At 40.9% G+C, this 13,649-nt stretch overlaps 1 protein-coding gene across 1 annotated transcript in view; it reads right to left on the bottom strand.

Moving 5' to 3' along the window:
* LOC121506115 (protein TASOR-like) overlaps nucleotides 1-13,649 on the bottom strand; it is a 58,123-nt gene that overhangs the window by 22,630 nt on the left and 21,844 nt on the right. The window contains exons 16-22 of the mRNA XM_041781687.1: nucleotides 13,435-13,618; nucleotides 12,846-12,974; nucleotides 12,578-12,732; nucleotides 11,005-11,152; nucleotides 8,795-9,250; nucleotides 5,513-6,834; nucleotides 4,000-4,125 (exon numbers count right to left, since the gene is read on the bottom strand). Coding sequence (XP_041637621.1) covers nucleotides 4,000-4,125; nucleotides 5,513-6,834; nucleotides 8,795-9,250; nucleotides 11,005-11,152; nucleotides 12,578-12,732; nucleotides 12,846-12,974; nucleotides 13,435-13,618 — 2,520 coding nt within the window. The remainder of the gene's footprint in view (nucleotides 1-3,999; nucleotides 4,126-5,512; nucleotides 6,835-8,794; nucleotides 9,251-11,004; nucleotides 11,153-12,577; nucleotides 12,733-12,845; nucleotides 12,975-13,434; nucleotides 13,619-13,649) is intronic.

Here is a 13,649-nt window from a genome sequence, read left to right as displayed (position 1 = left end):
CTCAAAAAATTAGAAAATCATGAAAAAGTTAAACATTTTTTGTCACTCGTTTCTGAAAGCGAAACCCATATATTATACAGACTCATTACATTTAAAGTGAAGTATTTCAAGCCTTTATTTCTTGAAATGCTGATGATTATGGCTTACAGACAAGAAAACCCAAAATTCAGTATCTCAGAAAATTAGAATATTACATAAGATCAATTAAAAAAGGATACTTTAAACAGAAATGTCAGGCTTCTGAAAAGTATGTTCATTTCTATGCATCAATACTTGGTTGGGCCTCCTTTTGCATGAATTACTGCATCAGTGCGGCGTGGCATGGAGGTGATCAGCCTGTGGCACTGCTCAGGTGTAATGGAAGCCCAGGTTGCTTTGATAGCGGCCTTCAGGTCATCTGCATTGTTGGGTCTGGTGTCTCTCATCTACCTCTTGACAAACCCCATAGATTCTCTATGGGGTTCAGGTCAGAATCAAGCTCAGTAACTCCATGGTCATTGAAGCAGCTTTTGGTACCTTTAGCAGTGTGGCCAGGTGCCAAGTCCTGCTGGAAAATGAAATCAGCATCTCCATGAAGCTTGTCAGCAGAAGGAAGCATGAAGGTCTCTAAAATGTCCTGGTAGATGGCTGCGTTGACTGTGGACTTCAAAAAACACAGTGGACCAACACCAGCAGATGTCATGGCAGCCCACATCATCACTGACTGTGGAAACTTCACACTGGACTCCAAGCAACGTGGATTGTGTGCCTCACCACTCCTCCTCCAGACTCTGGGACCTCGATTTCCAAATGACAGCAAAATGTACTTTCATCTGAAAAGAGGACTTTGGACCAATGAGCAACAGTCCAGTTCTTCTTCTCCACAGCCCAGGTAAGACGCTTCTGACGTTGTCTCTGGTTCAGGAGTGGATTGACACGAGGAATGCCACATTTAGCCCATGTCTATCGGTGCGTGCCTCTGTCCAGCTTCAGTCCACTCCTTGTGAAGCTCCCCCAAATTCTTGAATGGATTTTGCTTGACAATCCCCTCAAGGCTGCGGTTCTCCCTTATGCTGGTGCACCTTTTCCTACCACACTTTTTCGTCCACTCAACTTTCTATGAATGTGTTTGGATACAGCATTCTGTGAACAAGCATCTTCTTTAGCAGTGACCTTTGACCTTACCCTCCTTGTAGCGGGTGTCAATGACTGTCTTCTGGACATCTGTCAAGTCTGCAGTCCTCCCCATGATTGTGCAGCCTTCTGGCCCAGGCGGAGAGGCCATTTAAAGGCTCAGGAAACCTTTGCAGGTGTTTGGAGTTCATTAGCTGATTAGGGTGTGACACCATGACCTTCCAATATTGAACTTTTTCACAATATTCTAATTTTTTGAGACACTGAATTTTGGGTTTTCTTATCGGTAAGCCATAATCATCAAAATTTCAAGACATAAAGTCTTGAAATACTTCACTCTATGTGTAATGAGTCTATATAATATATGGGTTTCACTATCTGAAATGAGTGACAAAAAATATTGAACTTTTTTTATGATTTTCTCATTTTTTGAGATGCACTAGTATACAGTCGCTAGAAAAAGCATGTGAACCCTTTGAGATTTCTTGGATTTCTGCATAAATTGGTCATCAAATGTGTTCCGATCTTCATCAAAGTCACAACAACAGACAAACACAGTCTGTTTAAACTAATACCATGCAAAAAATGATTTGTTTTTATGTTTTTATTGATCAAACCATTTAAACATTCACAGTGCATATGTGTATATTGCAAATGTATTTATCTGTATGGAAACATGGACAATGTTACAAAATTAATTAATCATCAGTAAGAAAATTGTACAATAAAAAAAAATATATATATAAACATTCACAGTGCAGGGTGGAAAAAGTATGTGAATCCCTAGGCTAATGACTTCTCCAAGAGCTAATTGGAGCCAGGAGTCAGCCAACCTGGAGTCTAATCAATGTGATGAGATTGGATGTGTTGGTTAAAGCTGCCCTGCTCTATAAAAAACACACACCAGTTTTGAATTTGCTGTTCTCAACAAGTATTGCCTGATGTGAACCATGCCTGGCACAGAAGAGCTCTCAGAAGACCTACGCTCAAGAATTCCTGACTTGCATGAAGCTGGAAAGGGTTACAAAAGCATCTCTAAAAGCCTTGATGTTCATGTGTCCACGGTAAGACAGACTGTCTACAAATGGAGAAAGCTCAGCACTGTTGTTACTCTCTCTAAGCGTGGTCGTCCTGTAAAGATGACTGCATGAGCACAGCGCAGAATGCTCAGTGAGGCGAAGAAGAACCCTAGAGTGTCAGCTAAAGACTTACAGAAATCTCTGGCACATGCTAACATTTGTGTTGACAAATCTACAGTAAGTAAAACATTAAACAAGAATGGAGTTCATGGGAGGAAGCCACGGAGGAAGCCGCTGCTGTCCAAAAAACACATTGCTGCACGTTCAAAGTTGACAAAAGTGCACCTGGATGTTCCACAGCACTACTGGCAAAATATTCTGTCCATAGATGAAACCAAAATTGAGTTGTTTGGAAGGAACACACAACGCTATGTGTGGAGAAAAAAAGGCACAGCACAACAACATCAAAACATTTTAACATAACATGCTATTGCTGCCAAGGAGGGTATACCAGTCATTAGCCTAGGGGTTCACATACTTTTTCCACCCCGCACTGTGAATGTTTACATGTTTTGTTCAATAAAAACATGAAAACATATCATCTTTTGTGCAGTATTAGTTTAAGCAGACTGTGTTTGTCTGTTGTTGTGAATTAGACGAAGATCGGAACACATTTGATGACCAATTTATGCAGAAATCCAAGAAATCCCAAAGGGTTCACATACTTTTTCCCGCGACTATATAAACCACACATCATATATTGTCGGAAAGCACAGATTCTCAGCTCTCTGTCAGCGTAGGAATTTTTTAGATTGAGCAAATTTTCGAGGAGTTACAGTGTTGAGAATCCGTGTAGCCGTCTCGCAATACTTCTGGTGTTTTGCTATGAATGCCCACATCATATGGTTGTGAGTACCGTAATGAATCATATATGTGAACATGCCCACAATTCTCAGCTTTCCAACACCATTGGAATTTTTCTGATTGGACAAACTTTGACAGAGTTACAGTAATAACACTCCGGACATATAAAACACAGCACCGGCGCAGTAGGTAAAGGGTTAAGGAGCCCAAAAGGGCCAGGGATGCATTAAAATAAAAGAGAACCCAACCAATATCAGTAGGGCCCTCACGCTCTCTGTGCTCGGGCCCTAAAAACGAGGAAATTAGTTTTTGGTAGCTAATTATTCTGGAAAAATTTTACACTTAAAATTAACCTGAATGACTAATAGTATGAAGTTTAAAGTTATCATTTTCTGAGCCTAAAGTAATGTTATTTCCAATATAATCTTAATATTCATTTAATTATGAGTTAAATGTAAAAATTGTAACACATACTGACAGAACAATACCTTACATTTTGTTGGTGTGGATATTTACAACTCTCATGACAATGAAACAACAGTTCATTCAGGAACACTATCGTCACACACTTTACCATTTTTCTATTTTTGCTAAATAGTTTTACAGTTTTACTTGGCATAGAAGCCTCGGCTCCAAAGATGCTCCCTGAGTTAGACAAGCAGCACGCTATGGATCAAAACCTTCGTGACAATGCATACTGAATACAATCAAATTACTTCAAAAGTGATTAACCAATAGTAGCATGAATCTGAATATTAGGGTGGTTTCAAGCTTTGTGCTATAAAGGAGGAGGCTGGGGTGGAGGAGGTGAAGCTTTGCCAGCAGCAGCATGGTGCATTAGCATTAATGCAAGCAGGGATTAGTGAGAGCTTTTCTACTCCATCTCTAATCTGGGTCGTTCATTTAATCTTAGAATCAAAGATTTGCATTTGTTAATGAGATCTCAAGCTACAAAGAGCACTAGGAAACCTCTCTTTCACAACAGTCAATCAATCAGAGGTACCTTGTGCACGTTTCCAGATATTTCTTCGTTCTTGATGATGACTAGCAGACGTTTGTCAGAGTTTTCTTGGTTCAGGAAGGCCACAGGACTCTGCTGCTGCAAATGACCCTGCTTCAACAGTTGTTCCTATGAAAACACACAAACATAGAAATAAACAGATTCAATAATAATAATTCATCAGAGACATTGTAATTCATTGTTATTAATCGCATATACTGCGAATATGAGAAGGATTAGTGTACAGATTCATTTAATAATAATGTAATGAAAAGGCTGAAAAGACTGTGTTTCCTAATGACACTTGTTCTAAAATGACTGTACCTCAACGGATGAAGATTTAGACGTACTTTGGATTCATGTCAGCACCTCTGTAGGTGACACAGAGGGCAGCTGTCCAATCATCAGTCAATCTCAGATTGTGCTGAGCTCTGGGACGGGTGCAATAACGAAAATAAGAGCACTCTGACGTGTTTAATCATCACATTTACAAAGCTACAGTGAACTGCTGACAGTGTTGTTGGTGTCATAGTGTGACTAATCTGCATACATTCTTAAAGGGATACTTCAACATTTTGGCAAATTCGCCCATTGTCATAATTCCTATAGTCTTAGTAATAGGTTTGGTTCCTTTAGTTGTCGGTGCAAGCTGTTTCTAGATTTAGGGGGTATATTTGCGGCTGCACAGCTAATGCTATGGAAGTAGACATGCTATGAAATAATCATGGAACATTACGAGATGGAGAAGTTTTAAATTTAAATGAAAGCCGGAACTACACTCCAGACATGGCTGCTGCACTGTGTCACTCCGCCCACTGGTTTACTCAAGAAATAGTTCAGAGTATTGGCTTAATGTGTCATAATGTTACATAATTATACGTTATTATTTCATAGTGTGGTGAATGTACAAGTCACAACTTGTCCAAGAGAGTATTTTGAAATTGTTGGATTGTGTATTTGATGGGTTTGATGAGGGAAAGCAAAAAAATTCCGTCTGCTTCCATAGCGTATCGGTCCCCCAGATCTAGAAACAGCTTGCACCGACAGCTAAAGGAAACAAACTTATTACTAAGACTATAGGAATCATGGCAAAGGGCGAATTTTCCAAAATGCTGAAGTATCCCTGTAAGTCTTAGTATTTCTTGTCGATTAATTCATTGAAAATCAAAATGTTTGACAGCACTGATAAAAAATAATCATCCTACATCAGACATGGACAATATTATCGTCCAGATATCAGTATCAGCAGATATTAGCAAAAAAAAGCAAATATTGGTATGGGCAGATGTCAAAATTTTTGCCAATATTTACATCCAATATTTTGGCCATGCATATCAGCATATATCAACTGTAAAATTTGGCCATATATACTAATAAATTAGTGGAGTTTTAGGCTGAAAAGACCTATGTAAGTTGAAATCATAGGTCTCCTAATATAAAGTTCTTGAAAACACTTTTTCACTGCATGACTATTTGTCACATTTCTAAGTAGAATCTGTAAATAGAAACTACTAACCTTGATGCCCTCATAGACCAGGTCACCTGGCTCTTTCATGTGGAGGTAGAACTGCAGCGAGTTCCTCTTCACGTCTTTGATGATCTCCACCAGGCTGCTGAACACCTCCGGCTGCAGCTGGCTGATCAGGGAGCTCAGGGCCGTAGCCGGGGGTGCCGGACCCGAGCAGGGTCCAGGGACGGACTCATTGGCTGGACTGGAGAGTGGCTCAGACGTGATTGATGGTTCAGACAGAGACTTAGAGACACTGCTGAACCCTGGTAGAGTCACCTCAAAGTTAGTACCCTCAGCACTGGAGGTACAGAGGACAGTCCTAGAAGAGCTGGAGTCCGGGGGTTCTCTGATGTCGTTTACTACTGTTCTAGTAATCTCTAATGTGGGGCTGTGCCGGGGAGTGTGGAGGACGGCGGTGCTGGCAGAACCAGGCACAGAGGTAGAATCAGATAAAGTGACATGAAAAGTCGGGGAGTTCCTGTCGCCTCCTGCGTCAGAAAACTGTTTGGTGATTGTGAGTGGCTGCCAGACTTGACCTCCAGAGTCAGCATCAGTCAGTTCATCATCACCTCTGTCCGTTTTCACATTAGCTGCTCTTATACTGGACACAAATGCACTAACTGTGCTCTCCAAAGAGACGTCGGTGTTAGTCTGCGTGGTGGCCGTCCTGCTGCTCAGCCAGCCGTCGTCAAACTTCGTCAGCATGCTGTTCATGCTGTCCTGCAGGGAGCTGACGTAGTCCTGAACCGGGGGCCGGGGGTTGTAGAAGGTCACGTACTGAGAGAACTGAGTGGTGAGGGTGTGTGGGAGTGCTGACGTGTCTGTGTTTGACGTGGAGTGCGGGGACTGTGGGCAGCTGTAATGGACACTCTCCTCCTGCAGGAGGAGCTGGATGTCAGAGGAGAAGTCGCCCAGATGTTTGTCCACGATGTTGTCGATCCCTCTGTGAGAACGAGGCAGAGGCGGAGAGGAGACAGATGGAGAAAAAGAAGTGCTTCCTGTCAGCTCCTGGGCTGCTTCCTGCAGCTTGTTATCACAAGTTTCCACCTGCATCATTTCCACTTCCTGTGTGGTTTTTGCTTCCTCTTTCTGTTTCTGTGTCTGGATGGACACCTGAGTTTCCTTATTCTCTTTTAAAAGTTCTACACCTCTGTCTCTTAGCTCCACAACTACACCCTCTGCATCTTTCTCTTGCTCAGCCGGAGGTGGTAAAAGGTGTATCCTCGTCTCTGGAGATGGAACGATAAATGGATGGATGGATGAGGAAATGGACCAGTCTTCTGTCTCTTCTGTCCTTTGAGAAACCTCTCCTCTGTTCTTGAGGACTCCTGGAAGAAATAAAATATGTTAAACTGAAAATCACATATGAATACTGGGGGAAAAAAGGCCAAGGATTAAGAATAGAACTTTATTCATGTCCTTAGAGAGTTGCGGATTCTGTGCCAGGACTTTCCTCTTACTGGACCTAACTACCAGACATCATTTACACACAGCAGGGCAAGTTCAACCATCATTACAGCTTAAAAATAACACAAAAATTCAGAATATTTCTCATTCCTAGTCCAAACCAAAGATTATCTTCTATGCCACAAGACCATTTGTGTTATGCATTATTAATAGAGAGTTAATGTGCAGTATGTCCTTGTTGTAGAGACAGATTTATAGCGTTGTATCTTCAGAAATAATTCTCTTTAAACAGAGTAACTGTGACCGTCAGCGGTGGACACAGAATGTGGCAGGGGTAAAAATCATACAAAGGGCTCCTTCTGTATGTGGTGGGACAACAGTAGGGCTGTCAATATTTATCTACAGTCCCATTCGAATTTCATGTATTGTTTTTTACAGATTTTGAATTATATCCAAATATTTATGCACATTTTATATAAATATGTTTATAAAACGTCATTTAATTACCGTGTAGTTACACATTTTTACACTAGAGCAGTGGTTCTCAACCTTTACAGCCCGCGACCCCCAAACTAAAGGTGCCAGAGACCGGGGAACCCCACTGTACCTGAAGGTGGTTGAATACAGTCATGCACATTCAAGAATAGTCATGTGCAGACAAGGCCATCCATAAAGGGGGATAAAGGGGAGAGCTTCAGCAAGAGTTCAGCAAAGCCATGGTCCGTTGTAAAGTTAAGCTGTGATACGCCATATTTTATATCTAATCTGAATAATAACCACTCTTATCAAAGAAATATCTTTATGTATTCATTTGTAAAGTAAATAGCCTTCTTAAAAATGTAAATTCCTTTTGTCAAAAAAAGAATGAAAATGGTTTAAAAATTGTTACAATGGGTTAATCATGGCAAAAAAAAAAGTTTAAAAAGGTGGTGAAGGTGAATTTTAAAAGTAGCAGAAATGGGTTAAAGTGGCAAAAATGGGCATAAATAGTGGTAAAAGGGAGTTAAAATGTGTCTGAAATGGTTTTAAATTAGTAAAAATGGTTGGAAATTTGGTGAAATGGGATGAAACATTGATATAAACTGGCAAAAAAGGGTTAACAGAAATAAAAAATAGGCAGATATTGGTGGAAATTGGTTAAACTATGAGAAATTGTGCATATCAATTGGTGAAATGTGGTTAAAATGGGAAAAATTGGTTGTAAAAAGGGGTTAATAGTTGCAATAATGGGTCAGCAGGGGCAATATTAAGCTCAAATGGCAAGAATTGGTTCAGAAGTGGCAAAAACAGGCAGTTAAAAAGTGGTGGGATGAGGTAAAAAAAACTGACTAAAATAGGTGTTAAATGGCAAAAAAATGTGTTAAAATTGATGGGAAAAAAAATGATGAAAAGGGGAAAAAAAATTAACAAAATTGGTGTAAAGAGGCAACAGTATAATTTAAAAAATATTGTTAGTTTTCTTAGGGCATCTGGAGACCCCCTCTCAGTCTCGCAACCCCCAAGGGGGTCCCGACTGCAAGGTTGAGAACCACTGCACTAGAGGACCCTCTAATATTACATTACAGATTGCAATAAAGAAATAATGAGCTAAACCCTTTCACAATGCTAAAAAAAAGATTAACCATGAGTAACTACAGAATTTCTAAGATTAATCAAGATTAAAATTGTTGTATGGTTTGACAGCCATCAGCAGGGTAATGTGTGACATTTGGCTGTATGAGGACTGAACAGAAAAAGGAGAATACTGAAAGACAGGCTTTAGTCGATACTGAAGCAGAAATAAACGTTAACTTTTGGCACTGCAGTCAAACTGTTGTTGGAATCAGTCTAAACATTGATGCAACAGGTGCGTCATGGGACCGTGCTTGTGTCTGAGGTTACCTGTAGACGCCCAGGACGCCGGGGCGATCTGCTCCTCGTTAGCACCGCTCTGGTTCTTCCCAAACAAGCTGGGCTCATTAGACTCTGGAGACTGACACCTTAAGGGGGAGGAGGGGGGACTGAGGTGAGGGGATGGGCATTGTGAGGGGGAGAGAGGAGGGCTGGGCTGTGGGGACGGGCACTGGGAGGGAGAGGGGGGCGGGCTGGGCTCAGGGGACGGGCACTGAGACGGAGAGTGGGGAGGGCTGGGCTGAGGAGACAGACTCAGGAAGGGTGAGGGGGGAGGACTGGGGGCGTGTGACAGGATGGGAGAAGGGCTGGGCTCCGGGGCCAGTGTGGAGCTCTTCCTGTGGGGTTTGGTTGGCATGGTGATGGCGGTTGCTGTAGTGAGATGCTGGAAGCGGGGGTCCTGAGGGATGTTCCGGTCTCTGTGGGTGTACCTCTCTGAGCTCAGACCTGCAGGCAGAGTTCACACTTCAAATTTCACTTTTTACCATTTCCAGTTTCAGTTTTTATTCCAAGCAGTCGGACACTTAAACACAAAGTCAGCAGGATTAATTTATCTTTTACTACAGTAGGACAAATTTACAATTACTTCTGATAAAAAGGGATAAAAGAGTGACCCAGTGTTTTGATGAATAAGTGACATATTTAACAGACCAGGAAAACATGATGATGTATAAAAGACCATCTAGATCAGCGTTACTCAACCCTGCTCAACTAAAGAGCCAAATAGTTATAAAATACCTTCTCAAGAGCCAAAATCTTAGTGGTGAAAAGAGGCAAAAATGGGTCAAAGGCGCAATAAAAGTGTGTTAAATGGGACAAAATGGCCAAAAGGCAGCAAAAAAGGGCGAAAAGCAGCAAAATCAGCATAAAATGCCAAATACCGAGTGAAAGTGACATAAACGGGGGAGGAAAAACTGGCAAGAAAGGACAAAAAGTAGAAAAAGTTGAATGAGAAGTAAAAAAAAATGAGTTACAAGTGGCAAAATTGTCAAAAAGTGGTGAAAACATGACAAAGAAATGAGTGAAAAGTGACTAAAATGGGCAAAAGGCAGCAAAAGGTGGAAAAATGGGCAAAAAGCAGCAAAGAGTGGCAAAAATTTAGGGGAAAACAGTGGCATTTAATGGCAAAAGACAACTTAAATGGGTGAAAAGTGGCAAAAACATGACAAACTAGAAAAGCACTCGGAGAGCGCAGACCTCCGCCATTAGCCCTATCTCCCAATAGTACAGAATCCTTTGAAAAAATTATAATCAGTTCTTCCTCATGCCATTTCTGAAATTGCCTGAAAATTTCATCAAAATCCATCCATAACCTTTTGAGCTATGTTGCTAACAAATTGACAAACTAACCAACCCCACCAATCACATAATCTCCTTGGCAAAGGTAAAAATGATTTAAAAGTGACTAAAATGGTCAAAAAGTGGAAAAAAACATGACAAAAATATGAGCTACAAGTGGCAAAAATGATCAAAAAAGTGGAAAAACATGACAAAAATGAGTGAAGAGAGACTAAAATGGGCAAAAGGCAGTAAAGAGTGCCAAAAATTTGGGAAAAAAAGTGGCATTTAATGGCAAAAGGCAACTTAAATTGGTGGAAAGTGGCAAAATTGGGAAAAAAATGCAAAGGGTAAAAAGCAGGATAAAAGAGTCAAAAACTCAGGAGAAAGGGGCAGAAAATCGGCAAAAAGAAGTGGCAAAAGTGGGCTTAAAGCAGATAAAATGGATTAAAATGGCAAAAAAAAAAAAGAAAAAAAAAAAGCAAATAAGGGCAATGGAAATATATAGACAAAAAATAAAGGTTGACTAACCCTAACACTTGCAATGGATAACTTCTGAAGTCAAGGTTTCCTTTTTTTAAAGGTTTTCTGGGGAAATAATATTTCAAACTAAGACGTAAAAGAGCCACAAATCATCACAGAAATGCCACATTTGGCTCAATAGCTGCACATTGAGTATCACTGATCTACAGAATCTACCATGAACATTTCTACCAGTCCTGCTGTTTTTGTTCTGCTTTTGTCATTTTAGGTTTTATATTATACAGGAGAGAAGGAAAGATGTAGAACAGCATGTTTGCAACTAAGTTAAAATGATCTCTGAGTGTTTCTTTCCTGCTGATTTATAGTGTATTAACAACACTACTTCACCATTCTTACTAAGTTTTATATATTTGATGCTTATCTGGGGTGCAGACACAGACCTGTGATGGGGATGAGGACCCATGGGACCTCCCACTCTTCCTCCACCTCTTCGTATCCTGCTGCTTTCACTCTCGTGTGATTAATTTCCCCGCTGTGGGAGCCGGGACTGAATCCTTCCAAACTACTGATGCTGCCCGCCATCTGCTCCTACAAGCACACAAAGAACACACCTGTTAATGCTGCCTGTCTTCTTTTAAATACTTGTGTTAGAGATGGGAAATTACTGCAGTTTAACACAACAGGGTTTAACTGTTAATACTAGCAGGGGAACCAGAGCACCAAAAACACCACATATTTAAAACTCTACCCAATTAAAAAAGTTTCCTTAAATTTTAAGAGTCGTCTCTTGAACTTCAGTCATGCTATGATGGGATCAACATGTGGCAGTTGTGCTTAACACTGGCATCACATAGGACACACCCATAACATTTAACATATTTTGCCCTGGTGAACATTTTCGCTGCCATCATCGGAGATCAACAGGTTTAATTTTCTCCGCTCGCTCCAGACTCCGGTCTCACCTCTCCTGCAAAAACTGTGATAGGGAGGGCCTCAGGAAGTCCAGAGTGTCACTGGTTGGCAAATGTTGATGGACAAAGGATTCGACCAATATTCGACCAAGGTGCAATTTTGCACCTTTGTATTTGTTTGAACTAGAATTAGTGTCAAATTACCAGTTTTAAACTCTTTTTTTTTGGAAGCAGAGATGTTATGCATGACATATGCAATCATTCAGGCGCCATTTCTGTTTTTTTTAATAGTCTACAAAAAAATCCTTAAATCCTTATTCTGCCCTTGTTTAGGAATAAAAGAAAGTTAAGGAATTATCCCATATCAAATCACAATTGCAATATTGGTGAAAAAAATCTTAATTGACCTATGGCTAAGTCCCGCCCTGAAACACAATGAGCCAATCACAGTGCGTACTTGGACAACCTCTGCACGGACATCCGTTTATATGCATTGCAGAAAGTCAGTTTTCGTTCTTATTATCGGCTCTAACACCGTGGATTTAATATTTAAAGACCCCGAAAAGTCACCGAAGTTCCAGGCTTGCTAGAACAGCTTCCTTAAGGGTTATGGAGACATCAACCAAACAAACAGCAAAATGGTCAGCTTTCAGGGGAAAAAGAGTGTCTACAATATATGGTTCGAAAGTTATTAACATTTTTGTAAACTGTGTTGCTTCTTGTTATTTACGACAACCCTGTCTTCAGAGACCCTGGGAAGTCAGCCAAGTTCTGGGCTCACTAGAAAATGTTCTGTAAGAGCTACGAATGCATGAAGAACATGTATAGAAAGGGACAACACAGAGCTTTCACAGGAAAAAACAAGCTAGTACCTATGACTTACAGTTCAAAAGTTACAAAGCAATTTACAAAGGGGTGTGCTCTAAGGGTTAAAGAATCTGGTTATCAATCCTGATTGAACACATTTGATTGACAGCCCAAAGATCCATCAATCCATTTTTGTAAGAGACACCTTAAAGTTTATATCTGTTTCCTTTAAATCCATTTGCATGTGTTGATATAAAACGTTAACATGTGTAAGAAGAATACCATGAACCATTACCTCTAACTCGTCCTGCCTCCTCAGGTCGATGTCACAGCTAGTGGGCAGACCAAGCTTCGTCGCCAACCTGTCGAATGGAAACGATTCACCTTGACTTTCCTCTTGGATTTCAGCTGGGCTCTGATTGGCTATTCCTCGTGCAGCCTGGCTGAGGCCTGTTAGTTTGCAGAAAAAGAAACATTCAAGTGAATCAGTCTAGTAGGGAAGAAGCACAGCAACATAAATAAAAAAGCTGAAGGCTCAGCAGGAAGTCCCATGATAAAGTCACCTGTCAGCAGGCTGAGGAGATTTGCAGACAGTTCAGATCCATCTTCCCTCAAGTCAAAATCCTTCAAACCCAGCGAGCCAATCACAGATGCGAGGGAGCCAGGGGGGGCGGGAGCAGGGATTCCCTCAACTAGAGGGGCAACCACAGGAAGTAAATGTCAGAATAAAAGACGTAACTCATTTACAGTAAATAAAGATGAAAACAGGAATTTTCATGTGTTGAAACTGAAGGAAAAAAAATGTGGAAGCTCAATCAAGTACTCATTAAAAAAAATAGAATTTTTTACTCACTGCAGTAAAATGCCTCATCACATACGCATTTGCACTGATTAATCTATTCACTATCTATAAATCAAATACTGTAAGAAAGCTTATTGCAGCAAAATGCCTCACCTCAGATGCACATTTGCACTAATTAGTATCAACAATCGTAAATTATCAAGTAAATCTGCCTACATCCTTGCCTATTTTACACTCCTGATCATGTGTATTCAGCATTCCTGCACCTGCTGCTTTGTTATTCTTTGTTTCTTCAGCATACCCAGCCCATAAATCTTATTCTGATTCTGAAAAGCCTGTGATCATCTCACCTGGGTTCTTCCTGGGACCTCCAGGCTCCTGTGACGCCTTCAGGAGTTTAATTGCCCTCTCTGCCGCGGCCTGCTCCAGTCTCCTCTTCCTCCCTGGTGTCTTTGCCCGTCCTGCTTCCTCCCTCCTCACCTCGTTCTCTGCGTTTCTCTTACATGTAATAACCAGGTCTACCAGATCCTGCATCTAAACCACACAGAAAACACGTTTAACCTCA

The sequence above is a fragment of the Cheilinus undulatus genome, linkage group 3 (genome assembly GCF_018320785.1).
Source record: "Cheilinus undulatus linkage group 3, ASM1832078v1, whole genome shotgun sequence".
Taxonomy (NCBI): Eukaryota; Metazoa; Chordata; class Actinopteri; order Labriformes; family Labridae; genus Cheilinus; species Cheilinus undulatus.
Note: the sequence above shows the minus strand (reverse complement) of the source record. Positions and strands in the feature narration are given on the sequence as shown.